At 42.3% G+C, this 21,398-nt stretch overlaps 1 protein-coding gene across 6 annotated transcripts in view; it reads left to right on the top strand.

The window, feature by feature from the left end:
- by (blistery) overlaps window positions 1–21,398 on the top strand; it is an 854,610-nt gene that overhangs the window by 392,744 nt on the left and 440,468 nt on the right. For 5 of the 6 annotated variants that reach the window (XM_065239770.1, XM_065239771.1, XM_065239775.1 and 2 more), the window contains one exon: window positions 7,732–7,821. The exons of the other annotated variant lie outside the window; for it this stretch is intronic. In XM_065239770.1, the coding sequence (XP_065095842.1) occupies window positions 7,732–7,821 (90 nt within the window). The remainder of the gene's footprint in view (window positions 1–7,731; window positions 7,822–21,398) is intronic. 6 annotated transcript variants of the gene reach the window in all.

The following is a 21,398-nucleotide window of genomic DNA, read 5'->3' as shown; positions in this document are numbered from 1 at the left end:
ATCCACAGCAGTTGCTCTAAAACCAGTAAGATAGTCAAGTAACTTACTCGGAAATTTGCGCTTCCGTTCGCTATGCCTCTTGAACGGTTCGACAGGTAGGCCGGAAGTTACGTCCAGATCTAAATGCGAAGGGAGCGTAGAGTTATCTGGTTCCGGTGGATCTTCATCTTCAATCTCATCATCGGTCAAGACTTGATCATCATCGTCTAATGGATCGTCCAAAACGGTATCGTCGATGATCTATAAAACTTGACGTCACGAGCAATCACGATTGTTGTTCTTGTCCCATATTCGGTAACCATTTGGTGCACATCTGACCATCAGCAGCTCACGGCTCTTCGCGTCCAGCTTCTTCCGATGTTGGTTCGGCCCCTACGCATAGGCTTGACATCCGAAAACACGTACCTTCTCAAGGCTAGGTTTCTTCCTGAACCACAGTTCAACTGGTGTGTGACTATTTGATAATGCAGAAGTTGGGCTCCGGCTTGCGAAGAAAACAGCCGTCAACACGGTTCTACACCACACCGACTTTGGTGCTTTGGATCCTATCAACATTTTAGTTCTGTTAAATCTCTCTGCAACCCCGTTTTGCTGCGGCGCCTAAGCTACTGTTGGTTCGATCTGGATTCGTCGAGCTTGTTTTCCGTGCTGAGCACCAATGCTACCGATGCCAGGGAGGCAGCTCCCACACCTGGACCCTACCTATCGACCCATCAACTCATGGACCGGAGACCAACGGCTTTACTTCCCTCCGTGATCAGAGATGTTATGCCTCAGAACATCCCGTTGGCGCCGACTGGGATTGAACCCAGGCCTGCTGAGGTGAGAGGTAATCACGCTTACCACTACACCACAGGTGCCGCTCCCTTGGTCTTGTAGGGCTTCTTCTGATTGCCCGAGCAATATTCACGCCCTTGATCTACTGTGAGCTTCGAAATCTTCGTTCCACAGGCCGCTGTCGACATGGCTTCAAACCCTTGAAATGTTTCAAACACCTCCGGTTTCTTCTACAACAGCGTTGATCTTCTTCTGGAAATCTTTCTTCATGCGACCCCTTTTGCCACAGACGTGACATTTTCTGCTAAACTTCTCGCTTCTTTGCTTCTTATGAAACTCTCGAGAAAATGCTGTAGGTTTCTCTTCGAAGCTTTGACCTCTGTTCGTAGGTCAACTCATTCTCCGGTAGGTTCTCGAGGGAAGTCAAGAGGGGGTCATATGACCCCGGAAAAGTTAAACTAAGTGCTGTACAGACATCGCATACTTCAAGTTTTGAACCTGCCACTCGGAGTTGCCGAACAAGGTCCTCAAACTTCAAAAGATGGGCTCGCAGTGACGTTCCTTCACTCAATTGAAAACGAGCGGGGCTTTCCACATTTCCTTCGTTGTAGATTTCTCCCGGATACATTCTAAGTACTCGTCCGACTAGCAGTGAAACTTGACCGCTTCTGCAGCTACCGCTGGAACATCCCACACATTCGAGGCTTCGAGGTATACCTGAACTTCCAAGTATCGTAGCCACTTCCGGAAAATTGAACAATTCCATGAGCAACTACTTCTTTTAGCTTGTCGCCCATAACCTATTGACTTTCAAGGCAAGTCTAGAGGGTATCCAGGGTCAGTCCAATGATTCAACATCCCGGGCATGTTTGTAGAACTTTAAGGGTATATCTAGAGTCTTCATAGGAATGTCAGAAATATTTCAATAGTAAGTCCTCGGGGTCTCTAAGAAAATTTCTGATGATGAACTCTAAGGTCAAGTACATACAACCTAACAAAAATCGTTAAACTCATAGAGTAGGTCAGACCACTTTTAGAGCTAATATAGAGGACATCCAGAACATGTTCAGAGGACTTCCTAGACACATCCAGGAGACTTCTAGAGTCAATTCAGAGCTCAGAGGACTTCCAAGGTTAGGGTCTCCCTTGGCTCAGTCGGTAAAGGTGCAGCTACAAAGCAATGCCATGCTGGAGGCGGCTGGGTTCGATTCCCGGTCCGGTATAGGAATTTTTCGGGTTGAAAAATTTCTCGACTTCCCTAGGCATATAGTTTGATTTAACTTGTAACACAATTATATTAATGCAGAAATGGTACAAGCATCGAAAGCTCTCAATTAATAACTGTGGACGTGCATCTAGAACTCTAAGTTGAGATCACGCCATTAGCTCATAGCTATTAGCGAGGAAGAACAAGAAGAAGAATAAGAAGAAGGACTTCCAAGGAATGTCTATGGAACCTACAGGTCCAGAGGACTTCCTGAGAAAGTCTAGAGAACTTTCAGAAAAAATCCACTAGACTTACAGGGAAAATCTTCAACGAACTTCCTGATCATCTACAGAGGACTTCCAGTACTAGTTCGAAGGACTGCAAAGGCAAGTTAAGAGGGCTTTTAGAATCCGTACAGTGATTCAACATCCCGAGGAATTTCGTAGAGCTTCAAGGGCAGATCCAGAGGCCTTCATGGAAAAACCACTTATGAGAACAGCTCAGAGGACACAGGCAGAGGACTTCCAAGAAAGATCAAGAGGACTTCCAGGACACATCTAGAGGACTTCCAGGGAAGATCCAGAGGACTTCCAGAGAAGATCCAGATGACTTCCAGGGCAGATCCAGAGGACTTCCAAAGGAGATCCAGAGGACTTCCAAAAGAGATTCAGAGGACTTCCAAGGGAGATCAAGAGGACTTCCAATGGAGATCCAGAGGACTTCCAAGGGAGATCCAGAGGACTTCCAAAGGAGATCCAGAGGACTTCCAAAGGAGATCCAGAGGTCTTCGAAGGGAGATCCAGAGGACATCCAAGGGAGATCCAGAGGACTTCCAAGAGAGATTCAGAAAACTTCCAGCGCAGGTCTAGAGGACTTTCAGGGTAGCTCTTCATCGAACTTCGGGACTAGTACAAGTTCAAAGCACATTTAAGGCAAGTTTAGTAGGTCCCAGGATCAGTCCAGTGACTAAACATTCTGGCAGTCACAAATCAAACTCCAATGCTAATTAGATAAAACGCAAAATATAAATCGTTAGACTTATGAGAGAGACTTCCAAGGGAGATAAAGAGGACTTCCAAAGGAGATCCAGAGGACTTCCAAGGGAGATCCAGAGAACTTCCAAGGGAGATCCAGAAGCAGGTTTCGAAGGCAGGTCTAGAGGATCAGGGCAGCTCTTCATTGAACCTCGGGACCTGTACAAGTTCAAAGCACTTTCAAGGCAAGCTTAGTAGGTTCCAGGGTCAGTCCAATGACTAAACATTCTGGCAGTCACAGTCACAACAAACTTTTAGAGCAAGCCCTTGGGGCTACCAAGTAAATTTCAAATGATGAACTCCAAGGCCAATTAGATAAAACGCAAAATATAAATCGTTAGACTTATGAGAGTGGCTCAGAGCACTTGTATATGATGCATAGAGGTTTTCTGGGGAAGATCCAGAGGACTTCGGGGGTAGATCCAGAGGTCTTCCGGAGAAGATCCAGAGGACTTCGGGGGACGATCCAGAGGACTTCCGGGGAAGATCGGAGGGACTTCCAGTAAAGATCGGAAGGACTTCCATGGAAGATCCAGAGGACTTTCAGGGCAATTCTACTAAACTTCCAGGATAGATCTTCAAAGAACTTTCTAACCATGCAGTCCAAAGTTCAAAGCACTTTCAAGGCAAGTTTAGTAGGCTTCCAGTGTCAGTTCAATTATTTAACATTACTGGCATGTCCGTAGAACTTCAAGGGCAGACACTAAGACAATCTTCAAGAGCAAGTCCCGCAAAGTTTCTGATGATGAACTCCAAGGTCAATTAGATAAAACGTAACAAAAACCCGCTAGAATTACGAGAGTGGTTCAGAGCACTTATATAGAATGCACAGACGACTTCCAGGGAAGATCGAGAGCACTTCCAGGGGCGATCAAAAAGACTTTCAGGAAGATCCAAAGGACTTCCAGGGAAGATACAGAGGACTTCCGGTGAAGATCCATACAACGTCCACTGCAAGTATTGAAGTCTTTCAGGATGATAGGCACGTCCAAAGGACTTCAAAGGTAGATTTAAAGAACAGTATCAGTTAAAAAAATATCAAGGGCATATCCTCAGGATTTCTAAAAAAAGTTTAGTTGATGAACCCCAATTTATCCCCCATATTAACCTTATATTGCAAAAACTCTGATTAGTGGGCAATAAGCAGGCTTGGTGATTAGTTTGGAGTTTAAAATATGTTTAGAGCATGTTCAAGAGATTTCTAGATGGATGTCTACAATATTTCTAGATCAAATCCAAATGTCTTCAGTGTATGGGCAGAAGATTTCAAGGATGATGCCCAATAACTTCAGGGTTAGGCAAAACATCGAGTAAGGGAGAGTTGACTTTAGTTTTATTAAACGAGTACTCCACCGAGTTTTTTTTTTTTTTCGAGTGTTAGTGTCCTAATTGCACCATGTCAACCGCTGAGCGAGCCATGTTGTGGTTCCTGATCTGACTTCCACACAGATCCAGGAAAATTGTGGGAAATTTTAAAAAGTTTCGTGAAAATCAGGGAAGTTCACGGAATTTCGGATAGCCCAGAGAATTTAAGACAAGTTCAAAGAATTTAAGGGAAATTAAGACAGTCTTGAATATTCTATAGAAATTTACATCTTTTCAGAAGTTATGTGAAGTTCGTGAAATTTCCAAGAATTTCAGCAAAATTACGAGAATTGTAAGCCCGATCTATGATCTGGAAGATTTTAGGAACTCTAGAGAAGAGCTACTATAGAAGAGCTACTATAGAAGAGCTACTATAGAAGAGCTACTATATGTGTTCAACCAGTATCAGTCTTCCGGCCCAAATCCACAGAACTCCAAAGAATACAAGGCAAACCAAGGATCGCTTCTAAGGAACATCAAGGAGAGCACGCGTCCATAGAAGGGCCGTGGGAACCTGAAGGAGCAACGAGTCGTCTCCAGGCTTCGTACAGGTCACACCCAGCTCTCACACGATTTCGGTGGAGGATTTTTCTGCAAGCCCTACGTCGTCTGTTATATTCCAGCCACCGTCGAGCACATCCTCTACGTGTGTCCAAAGTACGAGCTCGTGCGGCAACACAACGGCCTTTCGGGGAATATCAGCGTCATACTGGGCGACGAACCTTCGATCCTGGCTACCCTGATCTTTTTCCTGAAGGACGCTGGATTGTTTTTCAATGTTTGATTCCTTCCTTTCGGCAGTCGGGGCATCTCTACCGGACGGAGGAACCACCTTCCACGGTGGAGCTCTGCCTTGTTCGGATTAGTCAATAAGTTAACTCAATGTCAATGGTCTAGTTTGTTCCTCTGTGTTTCCCAAATTTTAAATGTCGTCCAACCAAAACTCTGTAAATTCGAACTGTGTTTTTTCCCAAGGCAGGCCTTATATCTCTGATATTTTTCCTGCAAAGTGAAGGACTAGCCAAAAAAACAAGGAAATCATCAGATGGACTCAAGTACACGTCCAGGACCTTCACGTCAAGTCTAGAACACCTAAATGAACAGCTTAAGGGAAGGTCACTTCAATTTGATCAAATCAAACAAAAACCCTCTCTAATTCTGTTATCAACCGAACAGTGATTCAGCTTGTCCCGGTATTCCTGGACAATTTCAGAAAACCCACTTTCCACTTGAACAACAAACAAACTTTCCCACCAACATGACTCATATCAACCGGTAGATCGACAAATGTATGTAACATCAAAAAGCCATTCACTAATTGCCCCAGACAAATGATAACGACCATCACTCGACTCATCTTGTATAAAAACTCCTCTGACAGTTCGAACCGACATCACTTGCACAAACAGTTCGCTAGCAGTAGTAACAATGAAGCTCTCAACACTTTTGATAACAACATTGGCCGTGACCATGGCCACCGCCTATCCTCATCAGCGACCAACCCGGGAAGAATTCCGCCTACAGCGTTTGGACCACTTCCTATCGATGCTTCCGGAAGACCTCCGCCTGGAAATTGAAGAATCCGTCCGGACCGCCGTAGCCAATGGGGAGCGTCCGCAGATTCCAGACCAAGTTCGCGATCAGATCCGAGAGCACATGGCCGATTTGAAGCAGCAACACCAAGAAAAATTGAACCGGTTCATGTCGATGTTGCCGGAAAACCTACAGCAAGAGGTGGAAGCACTCCTGGAGAATTCGGCTGCCAACGGAGAGTTTCCAAAGGCTTCCGAGGAGCTGAGGAACAAAATTCGGGAGCACTTTGCTGCTGTGAAAGATGACCGGAGACAACGGTTGAATAGGTTCTTGGGTTTGTTGTCGGAAGAATTGCGAGTGGAAGTGGAGGAGTTGCTGAGGAAGCCTCTGGTCAACGGAGAACGTCCACACGCATCGGAAGAGCTAAGGGAGAAGATTCGTCAGCATTTCCAGGGCTTGAAGGGAGTTCACATGGAGCGCTTGGATCGCTTCATGGCAATGCTACCGGAAGATCTTCGCCTGGAAGTCGGTGTGGTTCTGCAGCAGGCTTTGGTCAACGGTGAACGTCCACGTGCCCCGGAGGAACTCCGCGAGAAGATTCGGGAGCACTTTGATCAGCTTAAGGAAGCACATCGGGATCAGCTGGAGCTTTTCTTGAACTACCTGCCGACGGAACTTCGTGAACAGGTCAAGAGCGAACTTCGACAGGTTGGCGCAATTCATGGCCAGCGGCCTAGATTTTCCGACGAACTTCGCAACAAGCTTCGTGAGTATTTTGACAGGCTGCTGCCGGTTGAACTGAAGCAACAGATCCTGGAGCAAGTTCATCAGGCCCAGGAAGCAGGTGTGTTTCCGACTTTCAGCGATGATTTACGTCAACAGCTGCACCAATTCTGGGAACTGATAATGACTCCGCAGTTGCATTGAAGACTTTGTCTGGTTTTAGAAGTGTAGAATGATAAAGATAGCATGTCAATCATAGGTTTTTTGGTTTCACTTTCTCCTAAATAAGCCCTGCGAACCAAGCGCTTTAGTTTCAGTCCTAGGTGTGCCCACCGACTTGTTGATTTATGTAATTGATACAAATCTACACGCAGCTACTCCCGCATCGTGTCCGGCGCAGTGTTGAACTGTTCCCACACTATTCAAATGCGATCTGATTCCGAAACCTCTGGCCCTCCGCGCTGCCATATACGGACCCGAAATCCGCCGTGCCTTGATCAAAATCTGTCCGATGACTAATTATGGTAATGTGTTCATTAGTCAATCTCACTGGCGGTTAGTCTGTTTTTGGGATAGACCTTCCACCCACCTGCTTTCTGGAGCTATCTGTGATGCTGTGGTTAAAATTTCAAATATCGTAATTGCAAGCCGTTTGTTGAAATGGATATCCATAGGCGGTGCCAGAATGCTGTGCACTGAAGCTTTGTGCCCTCGAGCATTTTGTTCTTTATTATATGAAGAGCCACTAAATTGCGAACTAATCGGAAAGGACCTTGAAAGGTTATTAGTATCATTGAAAATGATCCCCAGCTACAGTCCCTCTAAATGATTGCCATTTCTCTAATTGACTGCCGTTTAGTTAATGAAGAACACATGTATGTTGTGTGAACAAACGTGACTCTTCGCTTAATTTTAATAAACGCGAGAACAGCAGTGTGAAGACGAGAATCGTCATAGTGAACTGAACTAGTGTGATGAGCTAGCTACTTGTTAGTAACGACAGGAGGAAATCAAGCATCGCGGCTGGCATTATCGCCCAACATTCAACAGCGTGACACTAGTAGACAACCTTCGATTTTTGTTTCATTGCAGAGTGCTGTGGCGTTGCTAAAATGGAGGCAGAAAGAATTGCCGGATAGCAGAGCTCCGTCGAACCGAAGCAGAAGAAGAATGGATGTACCGGTAAGTTTTTGGCACAATGATCATTTAGCATAAGTAAGCCCTCGCCTTCAAGTCCTTCGTTCTGAGCAGTGCCACCCGCCGTGTAGATCAAATCGGAGATTTCCTTTGCTCCAGCACAAAGTATTGTAAGAGATCTTATCGCAAAACAACAAATCAGACCGACACGATGAACTGATATAGGAACTTATGTATTGTTGTTGTTGTGGTTGTTGTTCAAGTACCCTGGTGGGGCCGGCCACACACGGCTTGCACTCGATCGCATTTAAATCGTCGCCGTTGACGGCGACGGCGACGACGACGATGCAAGTTTAAAGTGTTTAATAAAACGATCAACTTGACCATCCCATCGTTACCGTAGCAACACGTGTGGTCGCACTTTCATCCCTCTGCGGATGGGAGACGAGAATCCAGTTTTTAGTTGCCGAAAAGGTCATGTGATGGGACGGCTCTTGAAAGTGGAATGAGTGTGCACAATATACTGATGCAAAATTTGAAATTTCAAATTGGGTCCTGATTAGCTTCCTAACATTTGAACTCATTTATTAAGAAACTGACTTGGCACAAACCTTATGAAGTTTATTTGGAAATTACTATGGGAAAATCAAATATCTCAAAATTCACCATTTCACTCTGCTTCTAAAAATAATAGCTCTGCATGTAGGAAATTTGCTCAGCTACAAATTTGCTCAAGACTACTCTTCGATCGAATTTTAGGAACCAAAGTTATTAATGATTCAAGTCACTGATGTCTTATGATTATACTCAATCAACTGTTCAGCAGGCAATATTGCTGTTTCTGGCACGTAAAATTGACCACAAAAACCATGGCTACTATGTCACAGTGCAGAATACAGTGTTGCCCATAAAACAGCTGCTTGATCATGTCATAAGATTATCAATCTCTAAAACAATTAATAACTATTTAATTTTACGTTTACAGAGAAATAGTATTCTTCAAAAGTGTAACTGAGAAAATTTCACATAAGAATAGTTATACAACTTTCAAACAGTGCATTATGGTAAATGGTTGAAAGTCTATGAACAAAAAGTTTGGTTTTCCCATAGTAATTTCAATACAAACTTCAAACGGTTTGTGCCACGTCAGTTTCTTACCAAATGAGTTTAAATTTTGTGATTTGGAACCGTTTGAGCACTTCAGATCGAAAATTTCATAATTTTCACGGTCGCAATAGTGCCAACCGTGGTTCCTACAAAAGGATTATGTACATCGGAGGGAGAGTTGCCAAGAGGGAAATTGAATTTCAGCATGGGGTCAGACATCGATTTCCAGTCCCTACACGTCATCCAGATTTCAACACTACCCAGTATTTGACAGTATGTCCCTAGTTGAGGATGCTAATTTCAAATAACAGACTAAAGTGGTAATTTTTATACGATAGATGAGGAGATGAAAGTATAGAATTGATAGTTCCGTTAGAGTACGGTAGTGTGAAAATTGCATATAGAGAGTAGAAAGCGAGCAAGGACAACTTTAGGAAGGTACAAATCGGATTGATCATCTCTCTTTACCAAACTCCCCCGTTGGGGAAGGATGGTGAGGGGTATTCTCCCCGCCACCACTGGCAAAAAGAGATGATCACCGACACGCTCAAGTACCGACGATGTGTTTGAAACAGTTCTATCCATTTTTACCGCACTTAAGTTGTTATCTGAAGGAAGGCATCCAGTCGTAGGTTTGGAAATTGCAGCTATTGTTAACTCTACCACGGTATGTGCTCCTGTCATCGTCTGGATGGGAGCATACCATCAATTACTGCCATTGGTCGAAAGGTACAGTAGCAGCATCTACCCTACCCGTGTCCCTCGAGATCGTCAAGTCGACGATGACAGGAGCACATACCGTGGTAGAGGTAACAATAGCTGCAATTTCCAAACTTACGACTGGATTCCTCCCTTCAGATAACAACTTAAGTGCGGTAAACATCGATAGAACTGTTTCAAACACATCGTCGGTACTTGAGTAGCACAGTTATAAATACTGTTCTGGAATTATCGAAAAACTTCCCTACGGTATATTTCAAGCTAACAGTATTTTAAAACAGGTTCATTAATTTCAGTACAATTCGTATTCAATCTGATAATTCCAAACATTTGTGCATATTCCTGAAATTTCATAAAGAGATTTGATGTTCCTCTGAAAATCCCGGATCTCTCAAATATATTTGCTGTCAGCGAACCTTTTAAGAACTTTTCGAATCTGATTAAAAAACGGGGCTGTGTCATTTCGCCGAAGGACGTTTCGCCGAAGGACATTTCACCGAATGGGTCATTTCTCCGAATTTTAATCAAGAATCAAATTGAAAGAACTGGTCATGTTTTAAAGGAGGAATCATTTCTAGAAATCAAAAATATTGATTATTTAGAAAATAACTAAATCAATAAAACTCGAAAGAAAAGAAGGAAACATTTCTAAAAATGTAATACAAAAATTTTCTGAAATCAGTATAACTCAAAGGAACTGCTCATATTAAAAAAAGGAAGTATTGCATTGGAATAGCTTGCCAGGTTGAAAAAATCAAACCTTCTTAAACTTTTTTCGAGACTGATTTCAAAATTTACTGTGCTTTGAGAAAAGTTCAAAACAGTAGAAACGTCCTTCGGCGAAACATCTTTCGGCGAAACGTCCTGCGGCGAAACGTCCTTCGGCGAAACGTCCTTCAGCGAAACGTCCTTCGGCGAAACGTCCTTTGGTGAAACGTCCTTTGGCGAAACTTCCTTCGGTGAAACTTCCTTCGGCGTAACGTCCTTCGGCGAAACGTCCTTCGGCGAAACATCCTTCGGCGAAACGTCCTTTGGCGAAACGTTCTTCGGATTCCTATGGCAAAACGTCCTTCGGCGAAACGTCCTTCGGCGAAACGTCCTTCAGCGAAACGTCCTTCGGCGAAACGTCCTTTGGTGAAACGTCCTTTGGCGAAACTTCCTTCGGTGAAACTTCCTTCGGCGTAACGTCCTTCAACGAAACGTCCTTCGGCGAAACGTCCCGCTCCCGTTTGATGTTCCTCTGAAAATCCCGGATCTGTCAAATAAATTTGCTGTCCCCAAAACTTCTAAGAACTTTCCGAAACTGATTTTAAAAACAAAGTTACCGATTTCGGAGGAGTTCTGAAAAGTTCAGAAAAGTTCATGAGAATTAAAAAAAAAATTCGATCGTTCAGAAGATCTAAATACTTTGGAAATGTTATGGCAACTTCCTAGATGTTCTGGAAGCTTGTGGAAATATCTGGATGCTTCAGAGAATGAATGGTAACTTAGAAGAATTTAAAAACTTTAGAAAACTTTGGAGATCTATCCGAATCAATGGTCAAAAGTCTTGGGAATGAAGATAACTAACCAACTTTTGAGAAAATCTGGGAACATGGGGATTTCCCTTAAATGTAGGAGAATCTGGAGAACATGAAAACAGTTCCGGGAACTTAAGAAAATGTGTAAAATCTTCATAGAAGATCGACGATCTTGGGAACTTGTGATAATTTTTTTTTGAACGAAAGAATTTATGACAATATGAATGAAGTTCTTTCTGATAAGTTCTGACTGATAAGTTTTGTCTGATAAGCAGTGTTGGTTAAAATCAAAATCAGAAAATCAAAATCAGCAATCTTTCAAGATCAATATCACCTAAAATCACAGGCTTCAATATCGCATGCCATCATCACCACGAAAATCACGCGTGATTTTCGACCAATATTAATATCATATCGATTCCCAAAACCAACCAGCATCCATATCAACCAAGATCAAAATCATCGAAAATCATAGGAATAGTAGATATGTTAAATTCTAAAGTTTGGTGAATTCCGGAATTCAAATCAACATGACTGATGAAATTAAAATTGTGGATTTCAAACTAAGATGGCTTCCACAAATCCAATATGGTGGCCCCCAGACAAGGAATATACATCTAAACCCATGCAATATGGGTATCTACGAAAATTGACATCCGCCGCCATTTTGGAATCTAATATGGCGGACCAAAATCCAATATGGCGGCCCCTGGACAGGTAATATGCATCTAAACCCATGCAATATGGGTATCTGCGGAATGGGCTCGATAAGTGGGAGCGCAAAATTTACATCCGCTGCCATTTTGGAATCCAAGATGGTGAACCAAAATCCAATATGGTGGCCCCTGGACTAAGAATATGCATCTAAACCCATGCAATATGCAATGGGCTCGATGAAGGGAAATAGAAAATTGACATCCACCGCCATTTTGGAATTCAAGATGGCGGTCCAAAATCCAATATGGTGGCCCCTGGACAGGGATAAGTGGAAGTGGAAAATTGACATCCGCTGCCATTTTGGAATCCAAGATGGTGGACCGAAATCAAATATGGCGGCCCCTGGACAGGGAATATGCATCTAAACCCATGCAATATGGGTATCTGTGGAATGGGCTCGATAAGTGGAAGTGGAAAATTGACATCCGCCGTCATTTTGGAATCCAAGATGGTGGATCAAAATCCAACATGGCGGCCCCCAGAACCAGAGAATATGCTTCTAAACCCATGCAATATGGGTATCTTCGATAAGCGGAAGTGGAAAATTGACATCCACCGCCATTTTGGAATCCAAGATGGTGAACCGAGATCCAATATAGCGGCCCCTGGACATGGAATATGCATCTAAACTCATACAATATGGGTATCTGCGAAATGGGCTCAATGAGGGGAAGTGGAAAATTAAAATCCGCCGCCATCATGAAATCCAAGATGGCTGACCAAAATCCAACATAGGAGCAGTTATTAGAGCTTCGTTGCGGTCCTAAGAAAACGAGAAAAACAACAGTGGTTCAGATAATTTTTGAGAATTTGAGGGCAGTTCCATTAAGTTCAGGAAAATAGCTAGAACATTCTAGATGCTCCGAATATTAAAGATAGCGCAGAGAGCATCAAGAAAATTTGGGGAACTTAATTAAAAATAGGAAACGTTACAGAGGCTCCAAAAAATCAAGGAAGTGCAGAAAATGCGTAGACCTTGCGATGAATGAAAGGAAATACCGAGATTTTCAGGGAAGTTTCATGAACAAACTGCGAGATTATAAGAGAAGTACTTCTTTAAAAATGTTGTCACCTCAGAGAAGTTTCCAGCAATTCAAGGCAGGTCAATGAGCTTTAGGTAAACTGCAGGGAACCTTTAAAATGTCAAAGAACTTCAGGGATATCCAGAAAACTTGAGGGAAAGTGTAGAAATTTTAAAGAAATTTCAAGATCCTCAGAGAAGCTACGTCTAGAGATGATCAGGAAAGCTTATAGATCTTAAGGGCAATCCCAATAGCTTTAGGAGAGTCCATACATTATGGAAAGTTTATACACTTATGCAATTCCACACATTTTTATTGACGAATTTCCATGTGACCACACATAAACAGAATCCACCCAGAAGCACACATGAAATGTATGAGTCAAATAAATAGTGTGTGTGGTTACACATGGCTTTAATTTGTGCACATATTAAGTATGTGTCCGACACATTTGTTGATCACATTGCAAAAATTTATGTGTGGGACACACAAAGGGTAGGTCACTTCGCGCACCAGTCTTGGGTCATCTTTTTTATCAGTGTGCCGATTGTGCCGGTCATAGAGCAAGCTGCGATTGTTTGTAAAATATCCATCCCGGCAACCCGGTATTTCTGACACCTTAAATGTTGTGGCTTGAAATGGCAAGTATAAATCGGATTGAGGATAACGCGAGAAGTGGCGGGTGTGCGGAATTTTGGTGTTTTGTGTTCATAGGATGATAAAAGCCCTGTGTTTTAGGGATTTATAATGCCCTCAAAGGCAGACCAGAAACCTAGCCTTTCGTGATGTGAAAATCAACGGTCTATCAGTGGTCGGAAAGAGTTGGAATCGGCGGGGAACATTGCAGGAAACCGACTATAGAAGATGATGAATAGACTTATATGGTTTGTTTTGTGTGAGTTGCAGCATTATTTGAATTCATGGTATAATTGGGTCTAATTAACTGTTCCTTTCTCTTCAGCCCACTCTAGAATCTACATTTTTTTATTTAGATTTTTAAGTGAACTGCTGGTCTGAGTTCCTCAGTCAGTCAAACAGCACGTAAAGTTGTGAACAACTTCAATGACAGTTGTCCAGCAGTGTTTCCATTTTATTTACAACAATCCAATGCCTACGAAATTGTGGCGATGGATGTGCCCAAGCTTCGCCGAATCTAATTTCGGCACAATGTGCTGAGTGACTTACCCCTTGGGGTAAACTTTGAAATTTTATCAGTGTAGTTGTGTAAAGGTTAGTGTCAATAAATTCAAAGCAGCTCAATCAATTTCAGAAACAAATTAAGGATTTTTGAGAAGTTCTGAGAGTTCATTCAAAGTTCAGAAGTCTTAAGAACTTTAAAAAAAACTTCAAACATGATTTGGGAACTTTTTAGGAGTTCACAGATTTTCAAGGAAATTAGAATATTTTTGGGACAGTTCCTTTTATTTTAGGACAGAGCCAAAAACTTCAAAAGAATTGCGAGAGCTTCAGGGTAGTTTCGAGAATATCAGCAAAGATCAGAGAACCTTAAGGTGTTCAATAAACTTGATGAAAATTACTTTATAGAATGCCCGAGAAACTCAGTGAATTTAGGAAAACTTCAACATGGTTCCGAAATTATTATTATCTTTATTGTCTTCACTCCTGAGATCTTAAGGGAAACCCAAAGAACATCAGGCAAGTTTTGAAATTTGTGGGAAGTTTATTTATTTTCAGGGATGTTCCAAGTACTTATAAGAAGATCAGAGAGCCTCAGACCAGTTCCGATGAATTATGTGAAAATCCTGGAATATAATAAATGTTCCAAAAAAATCAGAAATACTGCGAGATCTTAAGGGAACTTCTTTGGAACTTTCAAGAAGATCCAAGAACTTATTGAACATTTTAGAGAATTTTATAGTGAAGGAAGAAAAACTTCAGCCAAGTTCATAGAAGTTCAGATAAGTTATTTGACCTTCAAATAAGTTAAGAAAACTTCTGGAAAATTCTGGGAACTTCAGGATAGATCAAATAACTTCAGGGAAAATTATATACAATGTGTGTTTTGGATGACAATAGATAAGTTTAATCATTGAAAAACTACCCTAATAATAATACCATAAAGGAACGATAATCCATATGATTGAACTATTCCTCAAATGGTAATACACGTCGTTAAGCAAATTGACCATAACATTTTTATTTGAGTAGTGAAATATATGTGTTTCAACTAACTCTACTTAATGGGATAAGATGAAATGTTGAACATCATAATTGTTTCCCTGCTTTCAATGCTCTCAATTAAAATTCAATTGAAATGTTTTTTAGAAGAATATTAAATATGCCGTTCAATGATAGCCAGAAATACTGCTGAGCTCAAAATTGTGACGGCGAACAGGTCTAACCCAATTTCTAGATCATAGTAAAAGTACCACCAGATGCTACTCTTCCCTACGAACGAATGGAACTAAGTAGTTGATGGCAATTAATCTTGTAACCTACGGTAGGGTCGCTAGAGATGTAGGATCGGAAGATTCAACAGTTTCCGATGAGCGTCTGGAGAGGGAAGCAAGAACAATAATATTTATCTTTCAATAGTAAATTTTAGGATTTATATGCTTTTATGAACTACTGCTACCGGTCTCAAATGGCAGCTGGGCTTTGTTTGATGAATCCGACGAACAGTTGATTTTGTTTGTATCAGTTGATGCAGTCCTGCCAGCAGGGTTACTCACTTCGCTATAAAAAAATGTTTTTCAAATTTATGGACTCATTGGATGCAATTATGTCAATTTCGCTTTCAGTGCGTCAAAATCATCGAATGTATGACTCGTGAGCGTTCGCTCACAGTGAGCGCTCACGAATCGTAAAATCGCTGATTGTGACGCGCTGAAACAAATAATGACAGAGTTTATGTATCAAACACCTTGTTTACAAACTTTTCTTATAACTTACTAGTACTAATAACCATTTTGGGTTCTGATGAATTCATAATTCCGAAAAACAAGTGAGTGGAAGCAACTTGGCCTGCCAGTGAACATTTTTCTGAAACCCAATGATTTGCCATCAAATCTTGATTGACAGATTTTATTATCAGTATAGTTGAAATCTGGAAAACCCCAAAATCGATTGGCAATCGATTTTACTCTTGTTCTGTACGTTAAACATAGTATTGGACATAGTGCGGTTTATTCCGACGTTATGTTTAATGTACACAACGAGAGTAAAATCGAAGGTCGCGTGAGGGGTTTTTCGCTATCCAACTTGACCGACAATACCAAATTCGGTTAAACTTCAACCGTATCGGCTCTGATAATGAAAAAGCAGTGTGACAAGAACTCCGCAAGCCCTCCCAAAGAGACCTCCCACGTTGTAGCCTTTAGCATGCATTGTACACTCGCATGCAGCAGGTTCCTATCTACTTAAAATGCACCCTCATCTCGCTGATAAAGATACCATAAACTGCCTGTCGCTGTCGTCGGTTTGAGCTCACGAATCAGCTGAAAAAAAAAAAAATCAGCAACAGCAGCCGTATTTTGACAGCATCGTTCAAAACATCATTTCCAAGTAGGTACCTACATTAGTTCCACACACGTTCGAGCGATCATCGCATGCGGATTCTTGCGTAAAAACGTGCCTATCATAAGAGCCGTAATTCAAAGAAACAGATAAGTACGGGTGTACGTATTTATGTACAAACATGTTGCAGGTAGCGAACCTTTCGCAAACATTTAACATGTGTACAATATGTTGTTTGTACACTTGTTAAAGCCCCCTGCCCTGGCTCGTGTCCATCAGAGGCAGAGGCGCAACGGGTCCGAAAGTGAGAGTTTTGCCGGGCTTCGTGAAAAATCCATTAACATGTTAAACTAGCAAGCCACGGAGCATGGTTCATGAAATGATGCTGACAGCCGTGGATTGTCAATTATCTTTCTCCAATAATGGCACGTTGTTGTTGTGGCGTTTCATCCTAGTAGCCCGGTTTTCGAAGTTTAATTGCAGAAAAAGGCACCACCGACGTAGTGACCTTTTGTACCGTTGTTGTTGGTGGATGCAAAGAGCGCGATGATAAAGCAATTTTTTGGTAGTTTGGAATGTGTCGAGGGAAATATTTATTGCCTTCGATTAATCACGACCGAGGTGACCCGAGGGTGGTGTGGTTGCGAGAGAAGAGGTTAAACTGCTGCTACTCTAAGGGGTTGGGTTAAGGCACTCCTGAAATTATTCGGATGCTATCTATGTACCACTTGATATCAGCTGGACGGATTCAACCCTTTCAGTGTTGCGTCCAGTTCGACCGAAAGATGAGCAACCTAAACGAACATTGCAAAAGGTCTAACAAACAGGATGGGTGTTCTTATCGATTGTATCCACACATTTGGTATTCATGTATTTGATTCTCATGAACACGATGAAAACACTCGTTCTCCAAAACCTCATTGGATTAAGAATTCGCATACAACCAAAGAGTATTCTTCAAATAAGTAGTCTAAATGTTGTATTCAAATTATCCTGGAGTTAGGATCACTAACGTGCACAGGAATCTTGTTAAGGAGGGGCAATTTTTTTTTCTATGGTGCATTTAATCTGGGCATGGGGAGGACTCCAAAGTGCGTAGTGGATGGTGCTGTCCACCCACCACTGTTTCCCTACTGTTCAATTTAGCTAATTTTATTGATTTTTTGCTCCGGTGGTTGTTTCTTCTTATTCAATGTAAACAGCTTTCAGACAGCCAATGGAAATTCGACAATGTCGATGATGATCGGTTCGTCAAATGGTTGTGATAGTAGGGCTTTAACCGAAATTATACATTTGCTGCAATGTTGTTGCCTTGGTGGTTGGATTCAGTTGAAGTCACGGCAGATGGTGGTGATAGCACCGACAAACCGACATGAATGATCAATAAGAATCGCATTATCCTTTCGCATGCACACTGCATCGACAAGTACAAGGTTCAAACAGTGCGTATAGCAGTGAACAAACAGTATATTGCTCTTGATCAATCCAATCTTGATCAATGTTGTTGAGTACTTGGCACTGATGAAGTCTGCAAGTAGTAGACGAAATACGCGTATCTGTCAAAAGATAAGCATTTATAACGGAATTAAAAGGAAATAAACCAACACAGTCAAAGCTCTTCATAAAAGTATATTGCTGTTTTTGTCCTTGCACTTGGCTTGCACTCTATCAGTGCTGCCAGCCATTGCGTTGGCACCGTCAAAACATACTGCCACCGACAAACCGACATGACACTTAGTTCTGACTTATACTTGAAAATCGTAAACGGCCGATTTAAATGTCTGTCAAATTCATATGTACGTCAATGTCTGTCAATGAACTGTCGAATCCGTAGGATTTTTTGATCTAGATTAAAATTAATTTGTCCAGAATAGATCAGACACGAACCAATTCATAGCTTTTGCATGGGGGCTCATGGCTTAGCCAAATATTTCCCGCGAACACGGAGCCAGCTGTCAGTAGTGTCCTTTGGTCAGAAATTTTATTGTATTTGCTATGGTCATTCATGTCGGTTTGTCGGTGATACTGCCATCACCTGCTCCCAAGAAATCTGTCAGGACCTCAGCAATAGTATTGAAGATGGTCGTCCCGTCTGTTTTCAACACCCGTCTCACACCCACGAATGTTTCCGTCGGCCGATGATTATCAATATACCCGATGACAATCGCCAACTTCTCGTGGTGGCCACAATCGCTCGTCCCATCTGCAATTATTGCCACTGGTTTTCCTCGCAAGGTTTTCGCGATGTTCCGCAACATTACACTGTGCAACGACGTAATCATGTCATTTTGAATACGGTTACTTGTGTACTGGCAAATTTTTTGGCACCTTCCGCCAAGTGTTTTTCCAGCACAGGATCGTAGTTAAGGCCCAAGCGCAATGGCAGCGGAATCGGAACGGCAGCGGCAGCGGAAAAGCCCGATCAGAGTAAGCCTACTTGTCGGATTGAAAACAAGTTAGAATCAAATAAACTTCGGTTAGGCAGCTTGATGTCATTTGTGACAACTGTCAAACTTTCCGTTTCCGTTCCGCTTCCGCCCACATTGCGTTTGGGTCTTTAGCCACCAACTGGGTGACACACTTTCCGCTCCTTCTGAATTTCCACGAAGTGGTCGGCCACCATTGCAAAGTATGCGCACAATATCGATGAAACCTTCCATTATATAGCTATTTTGTAGCCGCTTTGCCTCTATAGCAGCAATCATAGCTGTTTTTTGGTGGTCCCACTCTTCGTGGATACCCTTCCTGGTTTTGAAATTCTTCCACGCTTCCACACTACCAACATAGGTATCAATGCGATTGTGTTTGCCCAGCAACTCGGTCGCTTTCTTCCAATTTCTGAACCCTGTAGGAATCGGACAACTTGGATCGTCCGAAAAGACCGGTAGAAAAATGTTTAATGGTGTAGAATTGGCTCTGAAAATCCATAATAACATTGAACATAATTTTTCGAGTTTCTATAATTTCTTGGAAGTTAAAGTTACAGTCTGAATAATATTTTGATAAAAAAATGTTGTAATAATGTTTTGCGTCATGCTCTTCTTTACATGTTACAAATGTTATCCTAAGAAAATATATTCCTCATGGTACTGATATCATCTTTAATTCAGTTACCTTTCTGAAATTTTGTGCAGTACGTTTTAATGTACTTTGAAGGCATCGTTACAGTTTATTTTTGACTATTTCAATGTTTTGTAAGCCCTTATATGCTGTTGAAGTTACACTTTACTATTACCGTTGCGAGTACTTGGTCATTTTCAGCGAAAATTGTAGTTCTATTTTTTTTTAAATTTTGACCTAAATAATAGAATCATTAAAAAGGTTTAAAAAATATGTAACGATTGGAACACAAGCGCACAAAACCTATTTTGACAAGCGGGTACAGTATTGTTAACGGAATGACGACTAGTGCGAAGGATTGAGCATGTCAACCCTGTCCAAAAGTACCGCCAGTCAGGATGACAGAAAATGATGGCGAACATGCTACATGTTTTAAAGATGATATTTTTCCGAATTTATTGCAACGCACCACGGTAACAAATGACTTGACATTTTGTTGCATTCATCCTGCTAGCCAGAAGAGCGGACTACCATTGGCGAAAGTGACAATCACTGGAGGGCTAAGCTCCAACCAAAGAAACAAACTAAACCATTCAATTTACTTGCGAATCATTGCTATATTCTCATCGTGCCTTCCCACATGGGCATCCCAGAGTCTAAATCATTCTCCTATCTGGTTCCCTTGTGCTTACGCGACTAACAGATTTTGGGTTTGCTTAATGGTTAACACGTCTACTCACGCACACCGACCCATGACTCGTTGTTGTTTCGGCTACGTCATCGACCGACCAAGAATGTCGCCCGATCAAGCATCCCGTCGACGCTCGTTCACTTGTCGGCCTGCTCCTACTGGCACCGACCAAGTCTTCCTGCTGCACGTGAGTGCTTCCTGGCTACGCCGTCCGTGAGGCCACGCGAAGTTGGCGCTTGCCTATGGAACCCAATGAGCCCTCTGCTTCCGTCAATCACCGCCTTGGCGAGCAGTTGACTCCCTGCTTCGGCGATATTGGCCGACGACATCTGCGGGCCCTTGAAACTCGTATCTACCTGAGAATGCTGCAATAAGACCCTGCGATGGAACAGCTGATTAGTTCCTGACAACTGGCCGTCCAGATCGATGATGCTTACCCTTTGATGGGGTCTTCTTTGTGTTCGTGTAGCCTTTCTGGTTGCGACCACCAAGCAAGGCTGCTAGCCGGCGATCTAACACGGGTAATGTCGGTCGTATGATTTCGTCCAGTGACGATGCTTTGGTGCGTTTCTATGGAATGCATCATGACATAAGCGTCAAATGAATGAAGAATGGAGTTTACCCCTAGCTCACTTACGGATCGTACTGCTTCCACACGTGTGCGCTTCGAGTCCGTTCTTGGCGTGTTCGGCTGTCGTGCAATTCCTCCAAGTGCGGTTGGTAGAACGCCGATCGTTTGACTTCGTCCGGTGACGATACTTCCGCTTGCCTCTGTGGAACGGGTTGCCACCACCCACGTTGCAATCCGAGTTACCGGTCGTTTTTTCTGGCCGAACTGCTCTTAAAAGCAAGGTTGACTGTGTCGTGTGATTTCCAACGTTTGGCCTAGTCCCTTGACGGCCCCGTAAGCCGAAATCCAAAACGCCAGACTAGCTCTTCTACGAGTATGGCTGCTGGTCAACTTCCTGTCACTTTTCACAAAGCACACCAAGCGCGTGAATCCACACGGTAAAAAGCTGTAATGTCTAATCCAAATGCTCTTGCACTTGACTCAGTCTGTCATTCGACACTACGAATCGAAGTGATTTATTATTGATTTTCAAGTTATTTGCGTTATGAAACAAAGTGATTTGTTTTTGAAAAATATGTACTGTATAACACCTTTAAATCAAAATGATTATCATTTTAATCGTCACCACTGTTTTCATCCATTGAATTTGATTTGTTTTGCTTTTGGAAGCAAATGTCAAAAACGCACATGAAAAACATTACTGGCGAAGATGGCAAGGCAACAACAAATGAAGTCAA

This window comes from Ochlerotatus camptorhynchus, unplaced genomic scaffold, assembly GCF_037179485.1.
Source record: "Ochlerotatus camptorhynchus isolate MF236.1 unplaced genomic scaffold, CSIRO-AGI_Acam_v1.1 ptg000062l, whole genome shotgun sequence".
Classification (NCBI taxonomy): domain Eukaryota; kingdom Metazoa; phylum Arthropoda; class Insecta; order Diptera; family Culicidae; genus Ochlerotatus; species Ochlerotatus camptorhynchus.
The sequence above is the reverse complement of the archived record's forward strand: the minus strand, read 5'-3'. Positions and strand labels throughout refer to the sequence as shown.